General features: G+C 42.5%; 4 protein-coding genes and 1 pseudogene across 4 annotated transcripts; 2 read left to right on the top strand and 3 right to left on the bottom strand.

Annotated features, from left to right (window-relative positions):
• Window positions 1–250: 250 nt before the first annotated feature.
• On the bottom strand, window positions 251–1549 carry LOC143484260 (histone H3). Its single transcript, XM_076982896.1, has one exon. The coding sequence runs from the start codon at window positions 1490–1492 to the stop codon at window positions 1082–1084; it is 411 nt and encodes a 136-aa protein (XP_076839011.1). The 5' UTR covers window positions 1493–1549; the 3' UTR covers window positions 251–1081.
• Window positions 1550–3697: 2148 nt separating this feature from the next.
• LOC143484314 (histone H2A-like) lies at window positions 3698–4424 on the bottom strand. Its single transcript, XM_076982979.1, has one exon. It carries the CDS (start codon window positions 4193–4195, stop codon window positions 3809–3811), a length of 387 nt encoding a protein of 128 aa, XP_076839094.1. The 5' UTR covers window positions 4196–4424; the 3' UTR covers window positions 3698–3808.
• Window positions 4425–4712: 288 nt separating this feature from the next.
• Window positions 4713–5522, bottom strand: LOC143484332 (histone H1 pseudogene; annotated as a pseudogene).
• An 8242-nt stretch (window positions 5523–13764) lies between these two features.
• On the top strand, window positions 13765–14208 carry LOC143484432 (histone H4). The gene has a single exon (XM_076983138.1). It carries the CDS (start codon window positions 13785–13787, stop codon window positions 14094–14096), a length of 312 nt encoding a protein of 103 aa, XP_076839253.1. The 5' UTR covers window positions 13765–13784; the 3' UTR covers window positions 14097–14208.
• A 1082-nt stretch (window positions 14209–15290) lies between these two features.
• LOC143484263 (histone H2B 1/2) lies at window positions 15291–16194 on the top strand. Its single transcript, XM_076982899.1, has one exon. The coding sequence runs from the start codon at window positions 15291–15293 to the stop codon at window positions 15663–15665; it is 375 nt and encodes a 124-aa protein (XP_076839014.1). The 3' UTR covers window positions 15666–16194.
• Window positions 16195–21801: the final 5607 nt, after the last annotated feature.

Below are 21801 nucleotides of genomic sequence, written 5' to 3'. Positions count from 1 at the left end.
AAAACCTGTGAGGTGAGCTGAAGAGAAGAGTGCATAGGAGAAGACAGAAAACGATTTAGAAAGGTTGTGCAAAGAGGAATGGTCAAAGATCCCTCTTTCTGTATTCTGCCATGTGAAGAGTTATAGGAGAATATTAAGTGCTGTCTTGTTGGTAAAAGGAGGCTGTACAAAGTACTAACACCAGGGGTGCCAATAATTGTGGCACAAATGATTTGATACAAAATATTTATTTATAAGTGTGATTTTTTTTACCACCCAATATAGACTATTGAATTAAAGCTTACATTTAATTTATTAGAAGCCAAAGTTGCTCTTAACTGTTGCCCCTAAAGATAAAAAAATGTGAAAGTTCACAAAATTTTGCCACAAGATGGTAGCCAAGCTTAATCTAAATCTTCTCAACCAAGAGTCACTTGTCTTCCAGACATTTTCATTTGTATTGTTCATGAAGTTTTAGGTTTAAAAATACATACACTGGAACGGAAACATGGAACTCAAAACGTAAAATTGAAGGAATAGTCGAATATTTTGGCCAACATAATTTCTTATGTACAGTAATCTAATTTAGTAGGCTTTCTCTGTTGTTAAAACAATTCTTGATGGACATTTGAAGGAAACACCACCAAGATTAATAGATAACCGGTGAGAATGCCCTTAACCAGAATAATTCTCAGTGAACACCACATAACATTTATTTTATCTGAAGAACTCACACTGACAAACCTAAAAGGTTTGTATCTATTTAAAATGGAGCCTTGAATGCATTTTAACTACACTCTGGTTAATTTGAGCTAAGCTAACCTAGATGGCTAATCTAGGTTAAACCTTTTAAGCTAAAAATAAAAAATAAAAACTACAGGCAAAAAGGTACCCACTCCTTACCTTTATAGTAAATCCTCAACTATATAATTGAAACTAAAGGTAAAAGGTATTCATTGTACATTATTATGGAAGTTGAAAACTGCAAGTCATAACGACGCGTGACTGTTCCAAGTGATGTCAAGGCAATTGCTAGTTTTGTAGTGAAACAATTAGGTGGCTCTTAAAAGAGCCTTTGGGTATCTTAATCTGAGCGGTCAGTTTAAGCACGTTCTCCACGAATGCGGCGGGCCAGCTGGATGTCCTTGGGCATGATGGTGACTCTCTTGGCGTGGATGGCGCACAAGTTCGTGTCCTCGAACAGGCCAACCAGGTATGCCTCGCTAGCCTCCTGCAAGGCCATGACGGCGGAACTCTGGAATCGGAGATCGGTCTTGAAATCCTGAGCGATTTCTCTCACCAGGCGCTGGAAAGGCAACTTGCGGATCAGCAATTCTGTAGACTTTTGATAACGACGAATCTCCCTCAACGCGACAGTACCGGGCCTGTAACGATGAGGCTTCTTTACGCCGCCGGTGGCTGGGGCGCTCTTGCGGGCAGCCTTAGTGGCGAGTTGCTTCCTCGGGGCTTTGCCACCGGTGGATTTACGGGCGGTCTGCTTGGTTCTTGCCATAACGATAGAACTTTAGCCTTCAACGACAAGGAAAGAGAATAAGGCGAAGTGAAGACGGCGTCCTTTTAAGCCCTAAACGATGACCAGCGTTCATTGGGCGTCTTCAATACGAACGCCATCCATTGGGCAGTCGAGTGTGCGTCACTTAACGACAATTGGTCCATAATCTCGCACGCGCACGTTAAAAAGGCCAATACGCCTACTTTTCATGCGGGTTCACGGCAATACTTTTGCTTGGATTTTTTCTGGTCGCCTTTAGTAACCAGTAGCGCACGCATCTGATTGTAGTCCCTGTTAGCCCACAAATTAATTTATGTGTACATGTAACATCACGCTTTCATTCGAAGCTGCTGACCGTATAACATTTACATTTAGGACACTTGAGCTCTTATTCAGAGCGAGCGACTTACAAAGTGCTTTCCATCTCTTCTTCACATAAGACATCCTAGATAGGATAGGCCAGAACGCAAGATACCCTTGAACCAGACTACTTACCAGAAACAAAAGCCATTACTTAGTACTTCAATTAAACAGTATCGTGGCTGTGTGCGTATACTTAGACGTGAAATAAGTGTTTAACCCTTATATCGTGTTGGGGTCAATTTTGACCCGTTTTCAAAGTTCAGGTGTGTAAAAAGTACTGTTTGCTTTTTTGTATTGGAATAGGATTTCATGAGATCTTCAGAAACAGCTATTTTAACACAATAAAGGCATTTTTATAATTATAGAAAATTTTAAAATGTCTCAAATTCAAAAGTACCCTTCATGGTGTTACGGGTCACCACTGACCCGGCATAGAATACTTGCTGTTGCTCCCATCACATAAAAGGTGTGACTCACCGCACACACCCAAACACCCACCCACACAAACACACACCCATGCACACTCCCACACACACACACCCATCCACACTCCCACCCACACACACCCAAATACCAACCCACCCACACACACCCATCCACCCACTCACCCACCCACACACAACATTCCACACTCCCACACACATACACACACCCACCACACCACACACATATACCCACACACATACACCTACCACACACACACCCTACCCAAGCCCTCTCCATCTGGAATACAAACTTTCCCACAGAATATTGATACATACGTATACACACACACACAAACCCCCACACACACCCAACCAGCCACCCACCCACACACCAATCCACACTCCCACACACATACACCCACACCCACCACATACATATACCCACACACATACGTACCTACCACACACACACACACACACACACCAATCCACACTCCCATACACCCACACCCACCACACCACATACATATACCCACACACATACATCTACCACACACACACAGACACACCCTACCCTAGCCCTCTCCATATGGAACACAAACTTTTCTGCAGAATATTGATATATACGTACACACACACGTGCACACATACAAAATTTTGTTTTTCGATGTTTATAGCTTACACACACAAACAATTGTTCTGGGCATTGTTCTGGTCATTGTTCTGGTCATTGTTCTGGTCATTTTTCTGGGCATTGTTATGGGCATTGTTCTGGTAATTGTTATGGGCATTGTTATGGTCATTGTTCTGGTCATTGTTCTGGTAATTATTCTGGGCATTGTTCTGGTCATTGTTCTGGGCACTGTTCTGGGCATTGTTCTGGTAATTGTTCTGGTAATTGTTCTGGTAATTGTTCTGGGCATTGTTATGGTAATTTTATGGTCATTGTTCTTGTCATTGTTATGGTAATTGTTATGGTAATTGTTCTGGTAATTGTTCTAGGCATTGTTATGATCATTGTTCTGGGCATTGTTCTGGGCATTGTTATGGGCATTGTTCTGGGCATTGTTATGGTTTTACAGGGTTCAATCTATAGTTTAATTTCCAAATTTGCACTTGATAAGTCTGTGTAAAAAGTAGTGGATGAATGACAGGCTAGGGTTTGACACACGCAAACCCCCCCCCCCCCCCACCCCCGCCCCGCACCCCCCCGGCCCGGTCAACGATCGGCACACATGGAGCCAAAAAAATGAAACCCTGAAATTGAAAACTGTGGTTACATGGATTTAAACACATACTAAGTTAGCTATGAGGTGAGAAACAAGAATTTTCAGGCCAATTTAATTCGGGTCCGTGTTGACCCGAGACACCAAGAACTGTTTACCCCGTCTAACATAAGATAAGGGTTAATAGTCATACAATGGTCAAGATAGAGACACAAATCGGCATGATTTGAAAAGTTGCACTTCATAAGTTGATGTGGGTGGCTCTTAAAAGAGCCGTTGGATTGACGGTAGAGAAGGGAAATTTACTTGGCTTTGACCGTCTTCTCGGTTTTCTTAGGCAGCAAAACAGCCTGAATGTTGGGCAGTACGCCACCCTGAGCGATGGTCACTCCTCCCAACAATTTGTTCAACTCCTCGTCGTTACGCACGGCGAGTTGAAGATGACGAGGAATGATACGAGTCTTCTTGTTGTCACGGGCGGCGTTACCAGCCAACTCGAGAATCTCAGCAGTCAGATACTCCAGCACGGCAGCCAAGTAGACCGGAGCACCAGCACCGACACGCTCGGCATAGTTGCCTTTGCGCAGAAGCCTGTGTACACGGCCCACTGGAAACTGCAGTCCAGCGCGGGACGAGCGAGTCTTGGCCTTGGCCCTTGTCTTCCCACCGGTTTTCCCTCTGCCAGTCATAATTTTAACAACAGTGCTATATGAACAAAGCTGAAATAAAGAGAACGCGCTCAGCGCGCTTAAAATATAGAAAAATCAGCTACTCTCCTATTGGTTAAAGAAAGCATGACGAATATCCAATGGCGAAGCAGCCGATATCCAAAGCCAGCCTCCATTCCCTTCCCCTACAACACTCCCTCTTGCACATAATTTCCAGTTCCAATAAATTCGCCTTCATATATGCATTTCAATATTGAATAATATATTTTTCGAAATCTTCTAAGCTTTAGAATATGTATGACAAGGACAGGAGATATTGGCAAATTAAAGTATGCATATCATGTAATAGAATATTATCGTGTACATGTCTATATGAGATGTAAAATGTTTTACGCGCTTTTCTCTCCATCACTCCCTATCGTAATAATTTAGTTTCTTTATGTATGTACTTCAATTTAGAAGAAATGATTCGAAATGCACTCAAGCTACGTATATGTATGACAAGGACAGGAGAGAATGGCAAACTAAAATAGAATCTTGTGTATATTTCTGTGTGTATAACAAGATGTACAGCAACGGATGAATATGCACTTTAAAATTCACATGTATTCACACGAGTGCAAAAAAAGCGCCATTTAGAAAAGTTTGGTGGCTCTTAAAAGAGCCTTTTGGGGAGACCAAGACATGAAAATATGCACGTTTACTTCTTGGGGGCTGCTTTTTTCGCCTTTACTGCCTTTGGCTTGGTGGACTTGGGCTTGACAGTCTTTACCTTCTTGGGGCTCTTGGCTGCTTTTTTTGGAGCGGCCAGCTTCTTCGCTTTCTTGGGACTCTTGGTAGCTTTGGCGGCAGCGGGCTTCTTCACCTTCTTGGGCGACTTCTTTGCAGCGGCGGCGGGCTTCTTTGCCGCGACCTTCTTGGGCTTTTTAGCCGCGGCAGCTTTCTTAGCGGGCGACTTTTTCACCTTAGGTGCGGCTTTCTTGGCGGGCTTCTTAGTTTCCGCTTGCTTGTTGATCTTAAATGAGCCAGACGCACCGGTTCCTTTGGTCTGCACCAAAGTCCCTTTCGTCACCAGGCTCTTGATGGCGAGCTTGACGCGAGAGTTGTTCTTCTCCACGTCGTAACCGCCAGCAGCCAAAGATTTTTTCAGAGCGGCGAGAGACACACCGCTCCGTTCTTTGGAAGCCGAAACAGCTTTAACGATGAGCTCACCGACGCTGGGTCCCGCTTTCTTGGGTCTAGCGGCTGCTTTCTTCTTGGGTGCTTTAGCCGGCGCCGCTGCGGTCGGGGCTGGAGCCACTTCTGCCATCTTTCAATTATGTAAGAGAAATAAACACGCGACACTGAACGAGCTGCTCTGTGACGTTGAACCTTCCCTCTTCGCGAGGGGCAGTGGCCTTAAAAGACACATGAGGACGGTGTAGACTCAACTCGCCCCGCACTCCGTGCCTGTGCTTCCTTGAGCAGCTAGCACTTGTGTTTTCTCATTACAAATCTCGGCTTAAATATGTACTCAAAAACTATTTGCAAGGCATCAAACAACGCGTATAGCAAGAAAAGGCTTTCTCGTTTATTTGCGTGCTAAGAAAGCCCATGCAGTCCCAGGTCGTTTTGCACAAATGCCACAAAAAGGCATTCTGCAACTGCCATCCACTGAGGGCATGCTGTATTTCGTGCGATGTGTGGGGTGAAATTGAGAGAAATGAAGGAGTACGTCTAGCAAGTCATAGTGTGCGCTTTGAAGGAGAGCCTGAGCAAAGCCATGGAGGCGTTTGGAATTTGACACTGGTGCGTGCATTAGTGGAAATAGGCCTCGTGTTATTGTGTGTAAAACACAGGAGCAAGCGCTCACGGTCATACGAGGGAGCTTGTCAGAGTGACTCCCTCGGCTTAGAATCTTAGACGAGGAAGTGGGGATCAAGGCTCCAAGATCACACTAAACCTAATGAGAAACCGTAACTCTAATTCTAAGTTAGGATGACGACGGCAGTGGTGAGGGAGAGATGCCTGTGAGCGGAGTGCTGGGGGTAAAGATGGAGGAGCCCCTAGCGGGAGGCAGGGGGGAGAGAGGGATGAGGGTGGTGCAGAAGAGACAGAACACACATCTGGGCCCCCAGGGGACTGACAGAGGCCGGAGCCCCAGCAGCCATGTGGATACAAGCCGTCCCACCTTCCATGGTTGTTTGGTGCTGTGCTGTGAGCTACAACATGTCAGGGCTGACCAATTTGAAGAAAGAGCTGTGCAAACCTTTCACTAATGCATAAAACCAGTTTATGGGTGGCAAGCTTTGTTTTGGGTTTTGCCAAACTGGCTTGTGGATACAAGTAACCAATGAGATCTCCAGTCAAACTGTGTATCTACTGAAGTGGTTCAGGACTCAGGAACATGTCTGGAACACTACAGCTACCACATGATAAAAATAAAGCAGTACAAAGAGATTTCTGCCACTTTGGTGGTTCGAGTTTGAATTATTCATGAAATTTGTTTAATATTAAAACAGTACATTTTGTTCTTAACTATCTTGATCAAGGAGAACATTGACATTGGCAGCTGCTGGATCCATTTAAAAATGTGGTTTAAAGCATCATTGAGTTGAGTTGCTGTTGTCTTGTGACCTGTGCTGCTCAATAAAGACATGTACTTTTGAACTCTAAAGAAGATATTAGCGCTGAGCTATTGTTGTTTTTTTCAAGCAACGAATGGTCTGGTTCCCTTGCTGTGATACACAGACACAATTACACATAAGCATAAAAAATGGCAGCCTTCATGCAAGCAGTAGGCCCTTCACTCTTGTGATAAATAAAACATAGAACAATTTAAGAAAAAATGCATTTTAGATTATGAGTGCCTTTTTTATGTATTTAATTGTTATTTTCCAGTGTTAAAATTCAAATTTGCATTAAAAAAGCAATGATTCAAATTCACCTAGAACTGCAACTGTTGCAAAGCACCTAACTTCACATCATAGATATACATGTTTATATGGTGAAGTTCCGTACTTTTCCTGTTCAGTTACTGGGTCAAAATGTTGCCGGCCAGTAGATGGCGATATTTGCTAATGAGTTATCGCAAACCTGTTATATTAGACCTTTAATTACGTGAGCCAGTTAGCCAATGTCAGTTTTTTCTGGGTATACATTTAGTATAATTTGATAATCATACATCTGACTATAATCCTACAAACTACATGATTTTGTGCAAGTGAACCTAGAAGAACTGATTCTGTTCTAAAGGCCAAGCATCATCAAGCATATTGATCGTCATCACGGTCAACTGTTGCTTGTTTGGTTTTTAAGCAAAACATTTGGGCTTTTATTTATATTTATATAGAAATAAGTTAAACTTGACAAAACTAGATATCTGAATTTTATGATTCATGTCATGATGATTGATGTAATGTTTAGTACAATGGTATTGCATGTGAGAAAAAAGTTCTGTACCAATCCATGGTTCTGTGTCACTGTAAATGTGTAATTTTGAAGGTGTGGTATAAATTAACTCATTGCAGATTGATGATTGCTTTTGGGACATTGAGGACGCTCCTCAACCTTTTAGCTGAAGCGTTCCTGACGTTCTAAAGAGCACCGAAGATGTAGACACCCCCATTTTAACAGAACCCTGGTGTCATGCAGACCCACACACCCACTGGCAGTCAGGCTGCTGTGAGATTACTGCACCCTTACTCAAACAAAGGGCTGTCCACCATGGTTGAGACTTTCCATGGAGGAATTTTGATGTGGTACAGAGGAAGCTTGCCAACCACATACATCTCAGTGCACTCACTGACATGGATGGTCAGTGCATCAGTGCAGGGTAAACAAAACTAGGGTTAAACAAACTAGGGTTCAGTGAAATCCATTATCAGACCATGGCCAAATTAATGAATATCTCAAACACTCCAATCTACCCAAAGACACTCCACATGGAGCCAGTAAGTTCAGTATCGTCCACAGCATGTACAGGTTTTCACATAGCTCTGAAAAATTCAGTAATGCTCTAAACTCAGCTGATCTTACTATTAAAATCACCAACTTTTTTAACACCAATTTAAAACATGACAAAACCAGTTAAAACCTTGCTATTGACAAACAGCATATGCCACCAAACAGCTAATTTATCTGATATTTAAAAACATTAAAATGAAAAATGGTTTGAGATCAACTGTAAACCAGCATGAATATAATTCAGTTTTTAATAGTTTTTTAAAGATGATAATTACCTCAAATTATATAAAAACCTCAAATTATGTTTAAAAAAAATATTAAATTCAAACAACGAAACAAAATACTGATGAAATTCAAACATTGGGAAACATTGAATAATTATCCCTTAAAACAAACTTCATATGATTTTACCATGAAAGTGTTAACAGACCGTTCTGCTTGGTATAAACTGTGTTGTGTGCTAGTTATGCGTCTACAGAGCTAAATAACTACATTCCACCTTGCAGAGACTAATAGGAGATTAAAGCCAATGAAAGAAAAACAGCAAACGCAACACATTATTTTATCCTTTTCTAACAACATAGACAACGTTCCTGTTTAAGCCTGTAGTGTATAAAAGCTCCATTTTACATGTGCTCTACTGCAGGGTTTCTCAACCGGTGGGCCGCAGACCACCAGGGGGCCGCAAAGCACCTTCTAGGGGTCCGCAGGGTCATCCTCTGAGAGAGCTATACTAGTCTGTAGTGAGCACTTTAAATCATAAAAGTACACCTTAAAAATTTTTAAATTTAGAACGATTGATAGATTAATAATGTTCAAATTATAATCATTAATATAAAACTACACTAAGAAAAAAGCCCCGAAGTAATTACAATTAAACGTCATTGGTTCAAGGCCACTGCACCCTTTTTTCCAGACAGTTAACTAGCTAGCTAACGACATGGAGAAGTTTATGAAACGACACAAGAAAAGTGAACCTGTTCTTCAGAAAAAGTAAAAAAATCCGCAAGTACGACCCAAACTACATCAAATATGGATTTGCGCAGGGGTAAGGAGGTGATGTTAACAAACTGCAGCTCCAAAAGAAAACAATTGTTTTCTTCACATTGCTGTCCAAATGTGCCCTGAAACCTAGCTACCTCGTAGCCAGACATGTTGCACGGAGTAAAAAAGCTTTTACGATCGCTGAGGAATTGGTGCTGCCGGCTGCTGTGGATATGTGCCTTCGAGATGGCCACGGCAAATAAAAAACTACCAAAGGTACCGCTTTCAAATGATAGTATAATTAGATGGATTGTTGACATGGGGGCTGATATACAGAATTAAAGAAAGTCCACGTTATGTTGTGCAGCTAGACGAGTCAACGGATGTTAGCAATGCATCTTTACTGCTCGTTTTTGTGATAACCCAAATCTCAAGTTTTCAGTGTCAGTACTTATTAATAAAAGCTAAAAACAGTTTTACACAAAATAAATTTTTTTTCCTGGGGGCCTTGACACTTTCTAGTTGTAAACAGGTGGGCCGTAAGGTAGAAAAGGTTGAGAACCCCTGCTCTACTGCATACAGCCACACAACCCTGAGAACGCTAAGCAGGATTGGGCCTGGTATGATGGGAGACCACCTGGGAATACCAGGTGCTGTAAGCTTTTTCTCTTCTTAGCAATATGTTCTGCATTATTTTAAGCTGAAGTTCATTATGCAAAAAACCAAAGAAAGTTTTGCCCATTAACACAAAAAGAGAAAGAAAAGAAATGAAAATTAATTTGTCAGGATAGTTTTACTGGTTGTTGTCCTAGTTTGTTTTCTGATTTGTCTGTATAATGTATGCACTAACTCACTAATGTCTGTCATGCCTCAAGCTATTGAACCCCTTGCAGTACCAGTCGCACCTGGCTACGCAGCTGAAGTAGCAAGACGTATTCAAGTGAAGTAAGATATATAGGAAACTTTAGCTGGTGCTTTTTTCTATTAATGAGAAATAGAACTGTTTGGAAGAACTTGTTTAATTTATTCAAGAAGTAGCTTATTGCTGTAAATCCTAAAGCTGATCTTATGATGGTGGTCGTGTCAATTGACCAGCAGGATGTGGTGGTGTTTTTCTTTACAGCTGATTGTGTGAAGACGGCGATCATGCCGTCTCAGGAAAAAAGTATGGTTTAATAGAAAAAGTGTGCAAACCAAAACCCATGACTTGATCCAAATGAAGGATATAATAACCAGCAGTCAACTGGTAAAGACAAGACATATATAGACAAACAAACGACCCTCAGGTGAGACGGATCGCGGGCTCCGCCCACCTGAGGAACGAACACAACACAACAATGACAACTGCCGCTGTAGACGGAGGCGACTGGTAGGGGGCCCACCGTACCGTGACAGATTAGATGAGGACTTTCTTTTTTCTCAAACATTGTCCATTTTTATCTATACATTTCAAAGAGAAGACAACAGATGTTATAAGTACTATTATTTTCTGTATATGAAAATGATAAGACTTAGACTCTGTACGGTTATTGATTATCTTGTTCTTTACCTGCCCTTCATGATGATATCTTTAACAGACCATCGATCTTTTGGGGACACAATTTTTTCCACCATCTTGATAAAGTCCTTATCGGTGGCCAAAAAATATATGCAATTACGGACATGGAACCTGAGGACATGTTTTTAAATTACTCTCATGGCTGAGAGATCAATTCTACGTGTTGATGTACACAGTGCTGACTCCAGGGCCATAGAGAGCAATGGAGCTGTCTACCTCACTTCCTGTGCAGCGTCCAGAGCCAATCAGCTGATGGCGGACAGGAAGCGCTCCGTGAGGTCCTTGCCCGTGAGCAGTTTAGAAGCCCCCTGCAGCTGAGCGAGGCTTTCCATATGAAACGCTGTAGTCTTCCTAACAGTGGCGTTTCTGTGGCTGGAGGATTAAAGAGAAACACATAGTGAGAAATACATCTGGAGTTTGCAAGCACATGAACTCTGCTTCATTCTTACAAAAAAGACTAATGAATGTGTTGTCCTGCAAATAAATTGTTACTGCAAATCACTCCAGACTGCCCACAAAACTGTCCCATCATTGATGCTACTGCTTGATAACAACAGTGCTCTGCTGTACTATAAATGTACTTCTGTCTTCTACTAAAAGCCTCTTTTGACAATGCTGTTTATTTTGGTGGAAATACTGCATGATTGTGTTGGTGAGGTGATCCTACCTTAGTCCCCCAGACAGCAGGGCATGTATGGCCCTCCTAGCTGAGCAGCTGTGCACCATGGCACTGAGTGTCAGGTCCACATCCTCCCTGATGAAGACGCTGTTCTCACACGCCTTGTGCAGCAGGACGCGGCCGGCTTCTGCTGCCTCGGGGTCCATGGCCCTCCGCAGGTAGGTGAACATGTGTGCCAGAGTGGTCATGGCAGCACATGAAACCTTGGAGCACATGTTCTTCACCTGAGACAGTGGACACAGAAAAGAAAGACAGAGAGACAGGCAACAGTAAGCCTCAAGTTCCAGGCCAGGCCTCCACACCAATCTTATGACAAGAAATTCCTCTCTAAAACATTCAAAATTGACTCTTCCACAGGTCAGAACATCCAAATACATAAAATGGAGCATGTCCAGTAGAGGTAGCAAATGGTGAAGCTCATTCTCAAGCGCCTTGGCTTTGATTACAGAATATTTAGTTCATAAGCAGGTTCCTCACCTCCTCGAGCATGGCTAGGCACACGTTGTAGAGATTGGCCAGACGGATTTTGGCATGGAGTTGCACCAGCGAACGCACCAGTTTGAGGCCATTGATCTTCTTCTCCTTGTTCCAAAACACAGTGTTAGAACACGGTGTACATATCTGGTGTTATCACATCAGTAAAGCTAAACAAGTTTCATCAATAAAAATCAACACATAACAAGCTATAGGCTATGTATTCCCTGTGAGAGTGCCCATCACTAATTATTTATGTTTATATTGCCAAAGCATGATATTTCTGTATTCTCAGGCATTATAGCTCTGTTCTGGCTGGAATAGCTTTGTGTAAACTTTGTTTGCTCGATGTGAGGCAGATTGTCGGCTGGAGCTTGGTAAAAGCCTACCAGTCCTCGTTCTCCAGGAGCTGAAACGCCTGGCTGAGGGCCAGCTCAGGTCTGGCCAGAGGCTGCTCCCTAACCAGGCTAGGAGTCTCTGCCACCACCCCTTTGCCCTGGCTAATTTCTGCAGCTCTAGCGGTGTCCCTTTTCGCAGCAGGCTTGTAGGATGTCGCCAACCCCTGGCTGAACCGAGCCGCCTTCAGGCCGGCCTTGCCGCTGGCTGGTTTGCTGGGGGGTTCTGGCTGCTGCTCCTGGCTGGATCCTGCTGCATTTGGAGCGGCCCGGTTGCCTATAGCCTCACAATACGCCACTGTTATTTAACTTTCATTAACTGTTCTGTTTCTGAAGCTCTACTTGCAGGTTTCTTGTAAATATACAGTATTATAATTCATTACAGAAAACATCTATATTTGAGATACATGGGTAGCTGAGCATGGCCCCTGTGTTGAGCTTTGCTACTCCAGCTGATGATTTCCAGGAAAAGAACTCACATGGCACGTCACAGGCCTTCTCCACAGGCTTGGCCCGCTTGTACAGAGTCAGCGGTCTGGGGTGCCTGCTGGGCTTGGCCACCGCTGGTGGGGGCACGGGTGTCCGAATAGAAGAGATTGCCCGGAGCTCAACGGACGTGCACGTGTCCTCCGGCCTGAAGGGAGACAGCTCCTCTCTGACAGCAGCCTGTGAACCATGGATTCTGCACACTCTCTGTGGCTTATCCAGTGGTGCGCAATGGCTCACAGAGGATGCAGCAGCAGAGTGGAAAGAGCCATTCTGACCGTTCCTCAGGGGCTCCAGTCGGATGTTGTGGTTGATCCTGGTCGACTGGTGGAATGATTTGCCACAAACTCGTTTAAGATTTGCCTCCTGTCTTTCTTCTTGCAGTAAACTCATTTCCATCACCTTCTGAACACGGCCCACCTGCAACTGCCGCTGCTCTCGCTCAATCATCTCCAGCTGCTTGGAGGATGAGATCATGGGGTTTTGCAATGGGCAGTCCCGCATGTAATCCTGAAGTATGGGACAAAACACAGAAACCACATGTAAATCATTTTATTTACATTATTTTATTTTAGGGAACTGGTCTTGTGACCGAAGGGTCCCGGGTTCGATTCCCAGACCTGAGGCCATGACTGAGGTGCCCCTGAGCAATTAAGGCCCTTAACCCTCAGTTGCTCACTTGTATAAAAAATGAGATAAAAATGTAAGTCGCTCTGGATAAGGGCGTCTGCCAAATGCCATAAATGTAATGTAAATTTTAAATACATCCCTGATTACATTTACATATTGCACACTCTATAAATTGTTATATGATTTCCTAACACACATATCACTTTGCTTCGTTGTTCCTTATGCCTGCCTAAACTATCTCTAATATACAGTAGGTACATACTTTTTGTGACTTAGTGTGGAGCCTTTATTCCAGTTCGTCTAAACGTGGAGGCATTTGGATGACCTTGGCATTTAGCTCCGCCTCCTCCAGTGCTCTAGTGTCTTCAAGCAGGTCCTTTAGAGCAGAATAATATCGGCGAGCTAGGCGTTGGTGCTTCATTGGTTCACTGTTCTTTAAGTGGGGAAAGAAGCTCAACTATGTCTGGAAGAGGAAAGGGTGGTAAAGGTCTTGGAAAAGGAGGCGCTAAGCGTCATCGCAAGGTTCTCCGTGATAACATCCAGGGCATTACTAAGCCTGCTATCCGCCGTCTGGCTCGTCGTGGCGGTGTAAAGCGTATCTCCGGTCTGATTTACGAGGAGACCCGTGGTGTTCTCAAAGTGTTCCTGGAGAACGTGATCAGAGACGCGGTTACCTACACCGAGCATGCCAAGAGAAAGACCGTCACCGCTATGGATGTGGTTTATGCTCTGAAACGCCAGGGACGTACTCTGTACGGTTTCGGAGGTTAAAATCCTGAACTAAAGACTAAAAACAACGGCTCTTTTAAGAGCCACCCATATAATCTGTTAAAAAAAGAGTTGTTCCGTGTCTTCGTACCTACAAATGTTGACTGAAATACTGACAAAGGGCTATTAAACTCAGTTTAAATACCTCACTGTAGTGATTGCAAAAGTGGGGCTTTTGAGAGATGGAATCAAATGAACCAATTGATTCGGAAAATGATTCGATCTAGCGAAACGTTTGAATCACACGCTACAGTGACATCTACTGGGCAACCAGAGCCTAAATCCACAACTTTTCCACAAAACTTAGAGAAGTAATGTTTTTTTTAATGACATTAAATATTCCCCCATAGCATATTGTGTCGGTAAATAATTTTATAGTCATAAAAACAATTTTGCAGAGAACAGGGTTGTTTCAATTATGTCATTAAGATGTATTTTTCACTATGGTACACTGTTAGTTAGTGGATTGATATAGCTGACATTATTCATTTTACATGGCAAGGTAGAGAAATGCTTGCGTAATCCTTTATTTATTAAACATTACAAGTAATCAGTAAACATTCTGATCTCAGACCAGCAGCTTGAACTTAAGTGTGGACTAAAACGTGCGAAAAGATTCGAAACGTATCGAAACTGCGTGACGTAACGAACCCCGGTTTTGGAACAGTCACGTGACTTTCCCCTTTTGATATGGACTTCAGTTTGATTTCAGGATGATTCAGTTCGATTCCTGTTTAATACAGGATGATTCAGTTCGAGAGTAAAACACTCTTCCTTAAATGAGTAGAAAAGTGCGATATGACAAATCGAATGAGAAACAGTGCCGTAGCTAGCATAGCCTAGCGTTCTGTGCGTTCTTTCCAATAAGGGACGCGGAAAATCCAAGACTTTTAATATTTTTAACATGCTGATGGGATGTTGCAATGCTCAAATATTGATTAATCACAAAACATAATTTTAAAAAGAAAAATCCAAGAACTCTATGGCTGGGGCGGAATTAATAGACGCTACCCCGTCGCGATACAGTGACGGAGCAACGATAGGAGGACCGTGCGAGAGGAGGGGTTGTTTCTGGCCAATAATAATTTGCCATCCCCACAGAGGGGCAGCCGTGTTCTTATTAGCATACCAGAGTCAAAATAAATGATGTGCTCTCGCGCCATTTTTCATTCTGTTGTTCGTTTTTCTACAACTACAATGCCTGAGCCTGCGAAGTCTGCTCCTAAGAAGGGATCCAAGAAAGCCGTGACCAAGACGGCGGCTAAAGGAGGCAAGAAGCGCAGAAAGACCAGGAAGGAGAGCTACGCTATCTACGTGTACAAAGTCCTGAAGCAGGTCCACCCTGATACCGGTATTTCTTCCAAGGCGATGGGAATCATGAATTCTTTCGTGAACGACATCTTCGAGCGCATCGCTGGTGAGGCTTCTCGTCTCGCCCACTACAACAAGCGCTCTACCATCACCTCCAGGGAGATCCAGACCGCTGTGCGCCTGCTGCTTCCTGGTGAACTGGCCAAACACGCCGTGTCTGAGGGCACAAAGGCTGTCACCAAGTACACCAGCTCCAAGTAAAGCGCGACAGTGCCACTTAAAACCAACGGCTCTTTTAAGAGCCACCCATATTATCACCTAAAGAGTCTTTGTTTTATAATCGTGTCCTTGCGGTAAGAACCAAGTGTTCCTGAAGTTGAGATTGCCCTTCTCATTTGGCACCGTTTTCCTTTCCCGCGAGTTACATTTTCTTATAGGATTATCTAGTTTTGCTTGTTTTACGTTTTGACACAATTTTAAACCCGCCCCTGTCGCTGTTCAAAATCGCCCACTTGGGATGTTAAAGTATGTAGTTGTATATTTGCTATGCTTATATGAATTACAAATCACCTTGCCAACTATTGTGTTGTATAATATTTATTGCCCGTGGTGACTACTTTTAAGTTGAAAACTAGTTTGTTGCCGTTTTGTAGTTGTAGGATTGTTTTTGTACATTGGTGTGCTCAGGGGTGTAACAGCAAATTCTGGGCCCTGTACACAGTGGTCAACTCCTTTCACTGCTGGTTGTTCTATGTATAACACAAACTTTGATTTAAGTATAAGTACTTTGATTTGAGTATAAAGTACCCTGTATAAAATAACTTTATTTAAAACAATTTGTTCAGAAAGTTATTTAAGTAAATATAGTGTTACTACATCTCTGGGCTGGTGTGTGATTCAGTTTTGCAATTTGCTTGATTGTGGTTAGTGTTTTAATGGTCGTAATGTGAGGTACGCGAGGGAGGGAACGCTGAGAGAGTGACATTCATGTCATTCATTCAGGCCCGTAGCCAGGGGGGATCGAATGGTTCGTTCGATCCCCCCCCCTCCCCCGCACCCTCCCTCCGTACACACATGCCCCTCAAGATAGGTAGGCTATTCAATGAATGAATTGTTAATCTCCGGTGAATATACAGACGAACAAATAAGGACAGCAACAACAGACTCACAACAAACCTATAACAGTGTTGCCAACTCTCACGCAATGAGCGTGAGACACACGCGTTTGACCGTTTTCACAAGCTCAAACGCCATACATCCGATTTCTCACGCTGAAAAAAAATCATGTTTATTTATTTCCGATCTACATCTATGATTCAATGAGTTACTAGTTCGCTCTAGCGCCAACCACCGGCGATCGATCGAGGAAACGTATAAGACATAACCCCCCCGTCACCGTTTGACACACACACCACCCACTTCCCCCCCGCCCCCAAATCAAATCTCAGTCCTAGTGATTTTGAAAAGTTGGCAACCTTGCTTATAATGAAAAAAATATGTGTAAATTAAAAAGTTTGAAGTGTGCTCGCGTATTTAGGGGGCATTGGAGTAGAGAGCCAAATAAAGTCCACTTTTGGGGGGAAAAGATCCCCCCCATCACAATGCTGGCTACGGGCCTGCATGTAGACGTTTACTGTGACAGACAGCACACGCATGAATACATACAAAGAGGAGGGGAAAAGCAGGCATGACATGAACAAGGGATTAACGAGTGACAAACAGACTGACACTGGCAGGCTAATAAGGGTGTGTGATGACACAGGTAGTGATGGCAAAAGTGGGGCTTTTGGGAGATGGAATCAAATGAACCAATTGATTCGGAAAAGATTCGATCTTGTGAAACGTTCGAATCATCACACGCCACATTGACATCTAGTGGGTAACCAGGGGGGTATTCCAAGAAGCGGGTTTAACAAACTCTAAACTTAACCCTGAACTCGGAGTTGTCTTACCCCGATCTGACATACTCAGAGTTTTCGGTTCCAAACGGCGGATCTGAGTTAAAGTAATCAGGGTCGCTCAACTCTGAGGTTGAACCAGACAGAAGCGCGTTCACGTATTCTTAATGGAACGCAGATAAATAGGATTTATCATGGACTTAAACGCGAAAATCAGCCGAACATCGTATTTCACACCACTGTAGCTTGAAGTATTAATGACTGCGTATGCAGAATATTTAGATATTATTAAACGTAAATGTAATACTGCGGTAGCTGCTAGAGAAAGGCAGTCAGCATGTCAAAAAATTGCCAACAGAGTTAATGCGTGAGTGAAAATGATATTTTTATATTTAGCAGAAGGGTGCGATTATATTATTATTTTCTCCACCTTTATAATACTGTATTGAGTTTTTAAATATTTTTTTATTGAACACTTACTAATTCCAGGTCTAATCTGAGTGGTGTGAAACACACATGGCATCAGATAAAAATGAAGTATAAGAATATTGTACAAAGTGGTATGGCTGTACATAACTATATCTTATTCTTAAAATATAAAATATATTTATATACAGGAAAAATGAAATAATGAAACATAACAGTGAATTTGACTGTAATGTATATTAAAAGGTTACAGGGTGGATGGTGGGGTGGGTGGTGGTGCATGATTTAATGTGAAAAGCAGTGATTTTTTTTTTTTGTCTCTGACAACTCCATCATCTCTGTTGTCACCCACATGCATGTAAGGTTCCTCGTCTGTGGGCATGTCAGAGATGGTAGGCTGTTGCTCTTCCTGGATGGTTGCAATGTTGTGTAATACCACATATGCCATTATTATGTGGCACGCCCTATCAGGGGTTACTCTGAGCCCCTTCAGGCACTGGAACCTGGCCTCGAGGATTCCTAGGGTCATTTAAATTCTTGCCCTGGTTTTGCTGTGGGCTTGATTGTAGCGGGACTGTGGTCCAGGTGCAGGATCTGAATAGGGAGTCATAAGGTAGGCCTATAGGACAGGCAGGGATACCCTCTGTCTCCATGAAGGAGGCCGTCATGTTCTATAATCACACTAGGGTTTGCAATGATTTAACTATTACACTGCATGTGAACAACTAGCAAAACTACCGCAGGCCTACTCTGTTCAGATTTGTTGTACAGTGTGGAATCATACATGGATCCTGGCCATCTGGCTTCAACATTTGTGATGAGGTGGGAAGCATCACATATGATCTTGATGGGAAGAACGGTCAGTTACAATAGCTACGTTATTTTTGTTACCATTAAAGATAAGTACATTATTCATTAAGGATGATAAAGGTTAGTACCTGTAAATTAATGCTGGATGAATTTTCATGTTCTAATGGTGCTGGAATAGGTAGCATATGTAGGTTCCATCAATACAGCCAATCACTCTAGGAAATCCTTAAAATGTAAATGGAATGAAGTTCATTATATATTGCTTCTCCTTTGCTTAATTTCTTTATTGTCCGTGTGAAATAAAGACAAACCAATGATGCTGTGGAATTCCTCTTTGATGTCCATAACTGGCTTAAGCCCAGGAAACACCACAAAACCGGGCACTAGTCATTTTAATGCCGGACATAGTTTTCGGACAGACCGACATACAGTAGCTTTGCTGACAGATTCCGCATCTCCTACAATATAAAGAAAACTTCCACTAACAAAAAACGAAGACCGATATATAACAATCTGGAGAGAATTTAGGGCTGATCCGCGATGTGTAATATTTGAAATGTTATTATAATAATAAAGTTATTGATGTAAGTAATGGATTGTGCTGATAACGATAACGTTCATTAAAAAAATTATCCGAAAGTTGCTATAGTAACTGACTCCGGTTCTCTCTAAGCTTGGTTTCTGGAACGGAAAACCTTGAGTTTCCGTGAACTCTGAGTTAACTTACCCGGGTTTTCTCGCTTAACCCGCTTCTTGGAACACCCCCCTGGTTCCCCTCTAAGACCGAGCCATTTTTTCTTAGACTTGTCATTCAACAAATCAGAGAACAACAACAACAAGCAGAGGAACCAATCATCGAAGGGTTATACCACCAAGCAAGGAGGGGTGGGATGGATGGGGTGTGCACAGTGCTAGTACATGGTCAAGGTGATGGCAGGGCGACTGTGTATTGTAGCGACATTAGTACCCTCTGAAGAAACCTTTCCAAAATTGCACAGATAATAACAAAGAGAAGAAACCGGATCAACCCCTCCAAGCCGAGGCACTTGGTCTTTCTAAATGCCAATCTGCCTTCCAAAAATAGTTGAAAAGGTTAAATCAGTTACATATTTGTTGTAAATTGTGGTTATTTTAATCACTATTGTTGAATGCTGCTGTTTTCCAGAGTATTTGTTTATTACCCAGAAATGGATGATTATTTAATTTAGTATTTTGTAACACCTACCTTTTGGCGTCCATTGGCCATATTTCAGAGTTCACTAGTGATGCTTTAATAAAATGTTTAAATAAAAAATAATTTATTGATATACACACCCTAACCCTAACCTTAGTTATTACAAGGCAAGCATGAAAACAATTGGCCACAGCAGCACTATTTTTGAGCTTTTTTTTAATGTTTTGTACATATAGTCATGTAAAATGTAGGTAACATTGTTCTTTACCACTGGAATATAAGAGCCATTTGGGAGCCATTTGGGAGCCAAAAGAGCCGACTCTTTATGAAGAGCTGAGCCAAAAGATCCAGCTCCCTAAAAAGAGCTAAAATTCCCATCACTAATTTGAAACATATCGAAACAGCGTGACGTAACAAAACCAATTTTTGGAACAATCACATGACTTCCCGTTTTTATATAGTTTGAGATGATTCACGCTTTATGACATGGCACGTTATCCTGCTGGAAGTAGCCAAAGTTATAATCGTTAACGAAAACGAACGAAAAAATGAAAACTGATATTGAAAAAACATTTCCGTTAATTGAAATAAATATTAACAGTAATTAAAAGAAAAAAACGATAACTAATTATATTACATATTTAGAAAACTAACTAAAACAAAATTATATATAGGATACACTTCGTTTTCGTGCTTGTCGATTTATTTATAAGTCTTGTGGACTAATATGAAATGAATTTTTTTCACTAGAAGTTTTATATTAGCTGGCAGAAACGTACGGCAAATCATGGTTCATCACGTCTCTTGTTTAGAGCTCCTGCTCGCCAGGAAAATTTCCATTGCAACACCACCACCAGCCTGAACCCTTGATACAAGGTAGGATGGATCCATGGTTTCATGTTGTTGAAGCCAAAAATTCGGACCTTACCATCCGAATGTCACAGCAGAAATCTAGACTCATCAGACCAGGCAACATTTTTCCAATCTCAATTTTGGTGAGCCTGTGTGAATTGTAGCCTCAGTTTCCTCTTCTTAGCTGACAGGAGTGGCACCTGATGTGGGCTTCTGCTGCTGTAGTCCAATCACCTCAAGGTTTGACATGTTGTGCATTCAGAGTTGCTCTTCTGCATGCCTCGGTTGTAACGACTGGCTATTTGAGTTACTGTTGCCGTTCCATCAGCTTGAACCAGTCTGGCCATTCTCCTCTGACCTCTGGCATCTACAAGGCATTTGCGCCCACAGAACTGCCACTCACTTGATATTTTCTTTTTTGGACCATTCTCTGTAAACCCTAGAGATGGTTGTGCAAGAAAATCCCAGTAGATCAGTAGTTTCTGAAATACTCAGACCAGCCCTTCTGGTACCAACAACCATCCCACGTTCAGTAACTTAAGTCACCTTTCTTTCCCATTCTGATGCTCGGTTTGAACTGCAGCAGTTCGCCTTGTCCATGTCTACATGCCTAAATGCACTGATTTGCAGCTGATTCGACATTTGCGTTAATGAGCAGTTGGTCAGGTACCTAAAGAAGTGGTCGGTGAGTGTATGTCATTTGGCAATTTATTAGTGTTAAGTGTTAATATTGCTACACTAGTCAAAGAAATGTTTCTCCAAGGCTATATTAATATTTATAGCTGTTATTAGCGTGCAGTTTTTGCAGCTGCAGTACTGACCCAAAAAACAAGATGCCAAATCATTCAGCTGCATCTTCACTTAGTATCAATGCCTGTGTAGCAGACAACAACATGTTGGGCAGCTCAAGAGAGCTTCATCATTTATTCATACCTGAACATGACATGGAGAGCATGACATGGAGTGTAGGGTGACCATATTGTCATTTGGGAAAACCAGAACACCTTGGAGTGGGGGGAGGAGGGGGGGGGGGGGTGTTGCATGTTGCTTGTGTACTGACAGTCACGCTGTCTACATTCTGATTAAGAACAAGGCTGCCCTCACTGACTCAGTGATGTAAATGTAAATGTTTAATGGTCCAATGAAGGTTATTAAAAAACCAGGACATTTCCTCACTTAAAAAAAAAAACCTGGGACGCCTGGGACAGCATGTGAAATACGGACATGTCTCTGGAAA

This window comes from Brachyhypopomus gauderio, chromosome 20 (assembly GCF_052324685.1).
Source record: "Brachyhypopomus gauderio isolate BG-103 chromosome 20, BGAUD_0.2, whole genome shotgun sequence".
NCBI classification, from domain to species: Eukaryota; Metazoa; Chordata; class Actinopteri; order Gymnotiformes; family Hypopomidae; genus Brachyhypopomus; species Brachyhypopomus gauderio.
The sequence above is the reverse complement of the archived record's forward strand: the minus strand, read 5'-3'. Positions and strand labels throughout refer to the sequence as shown.

Bases quoted from the DNA above. Each gene is read 5' to 3' on its own strand.
- LOC143484260 (XM_076982896.1), bottom strand. From the start codon at position 1,492: ATGGCAAGAACCAAGCAGACCGCCCGTAAATCCACCGGTGGCAAAGCC.
- LOC143484314 (XM_076982979.1), bottom strand. From the start codon at position 4,195: ATGACTGGCAGAGGGAAAACCGGTGGGAAGACAAGGGCCAAGGCCAAG.
- LOC143484432 (XM_076983138.1), top strand. From the start codon at position 13,785: ATGTCTGGAAGAGGAAAGGGTGGTAAAGGTCTTGGAAAAGGAGGCGCT.
- LOC143484263 (XM_076982899.1), top strand. From the start codon at position 15,291: ATGCCTGAGCCTGCGAAGTCTGCTCCTAAGAAGGGATCCAAGAAAGCC.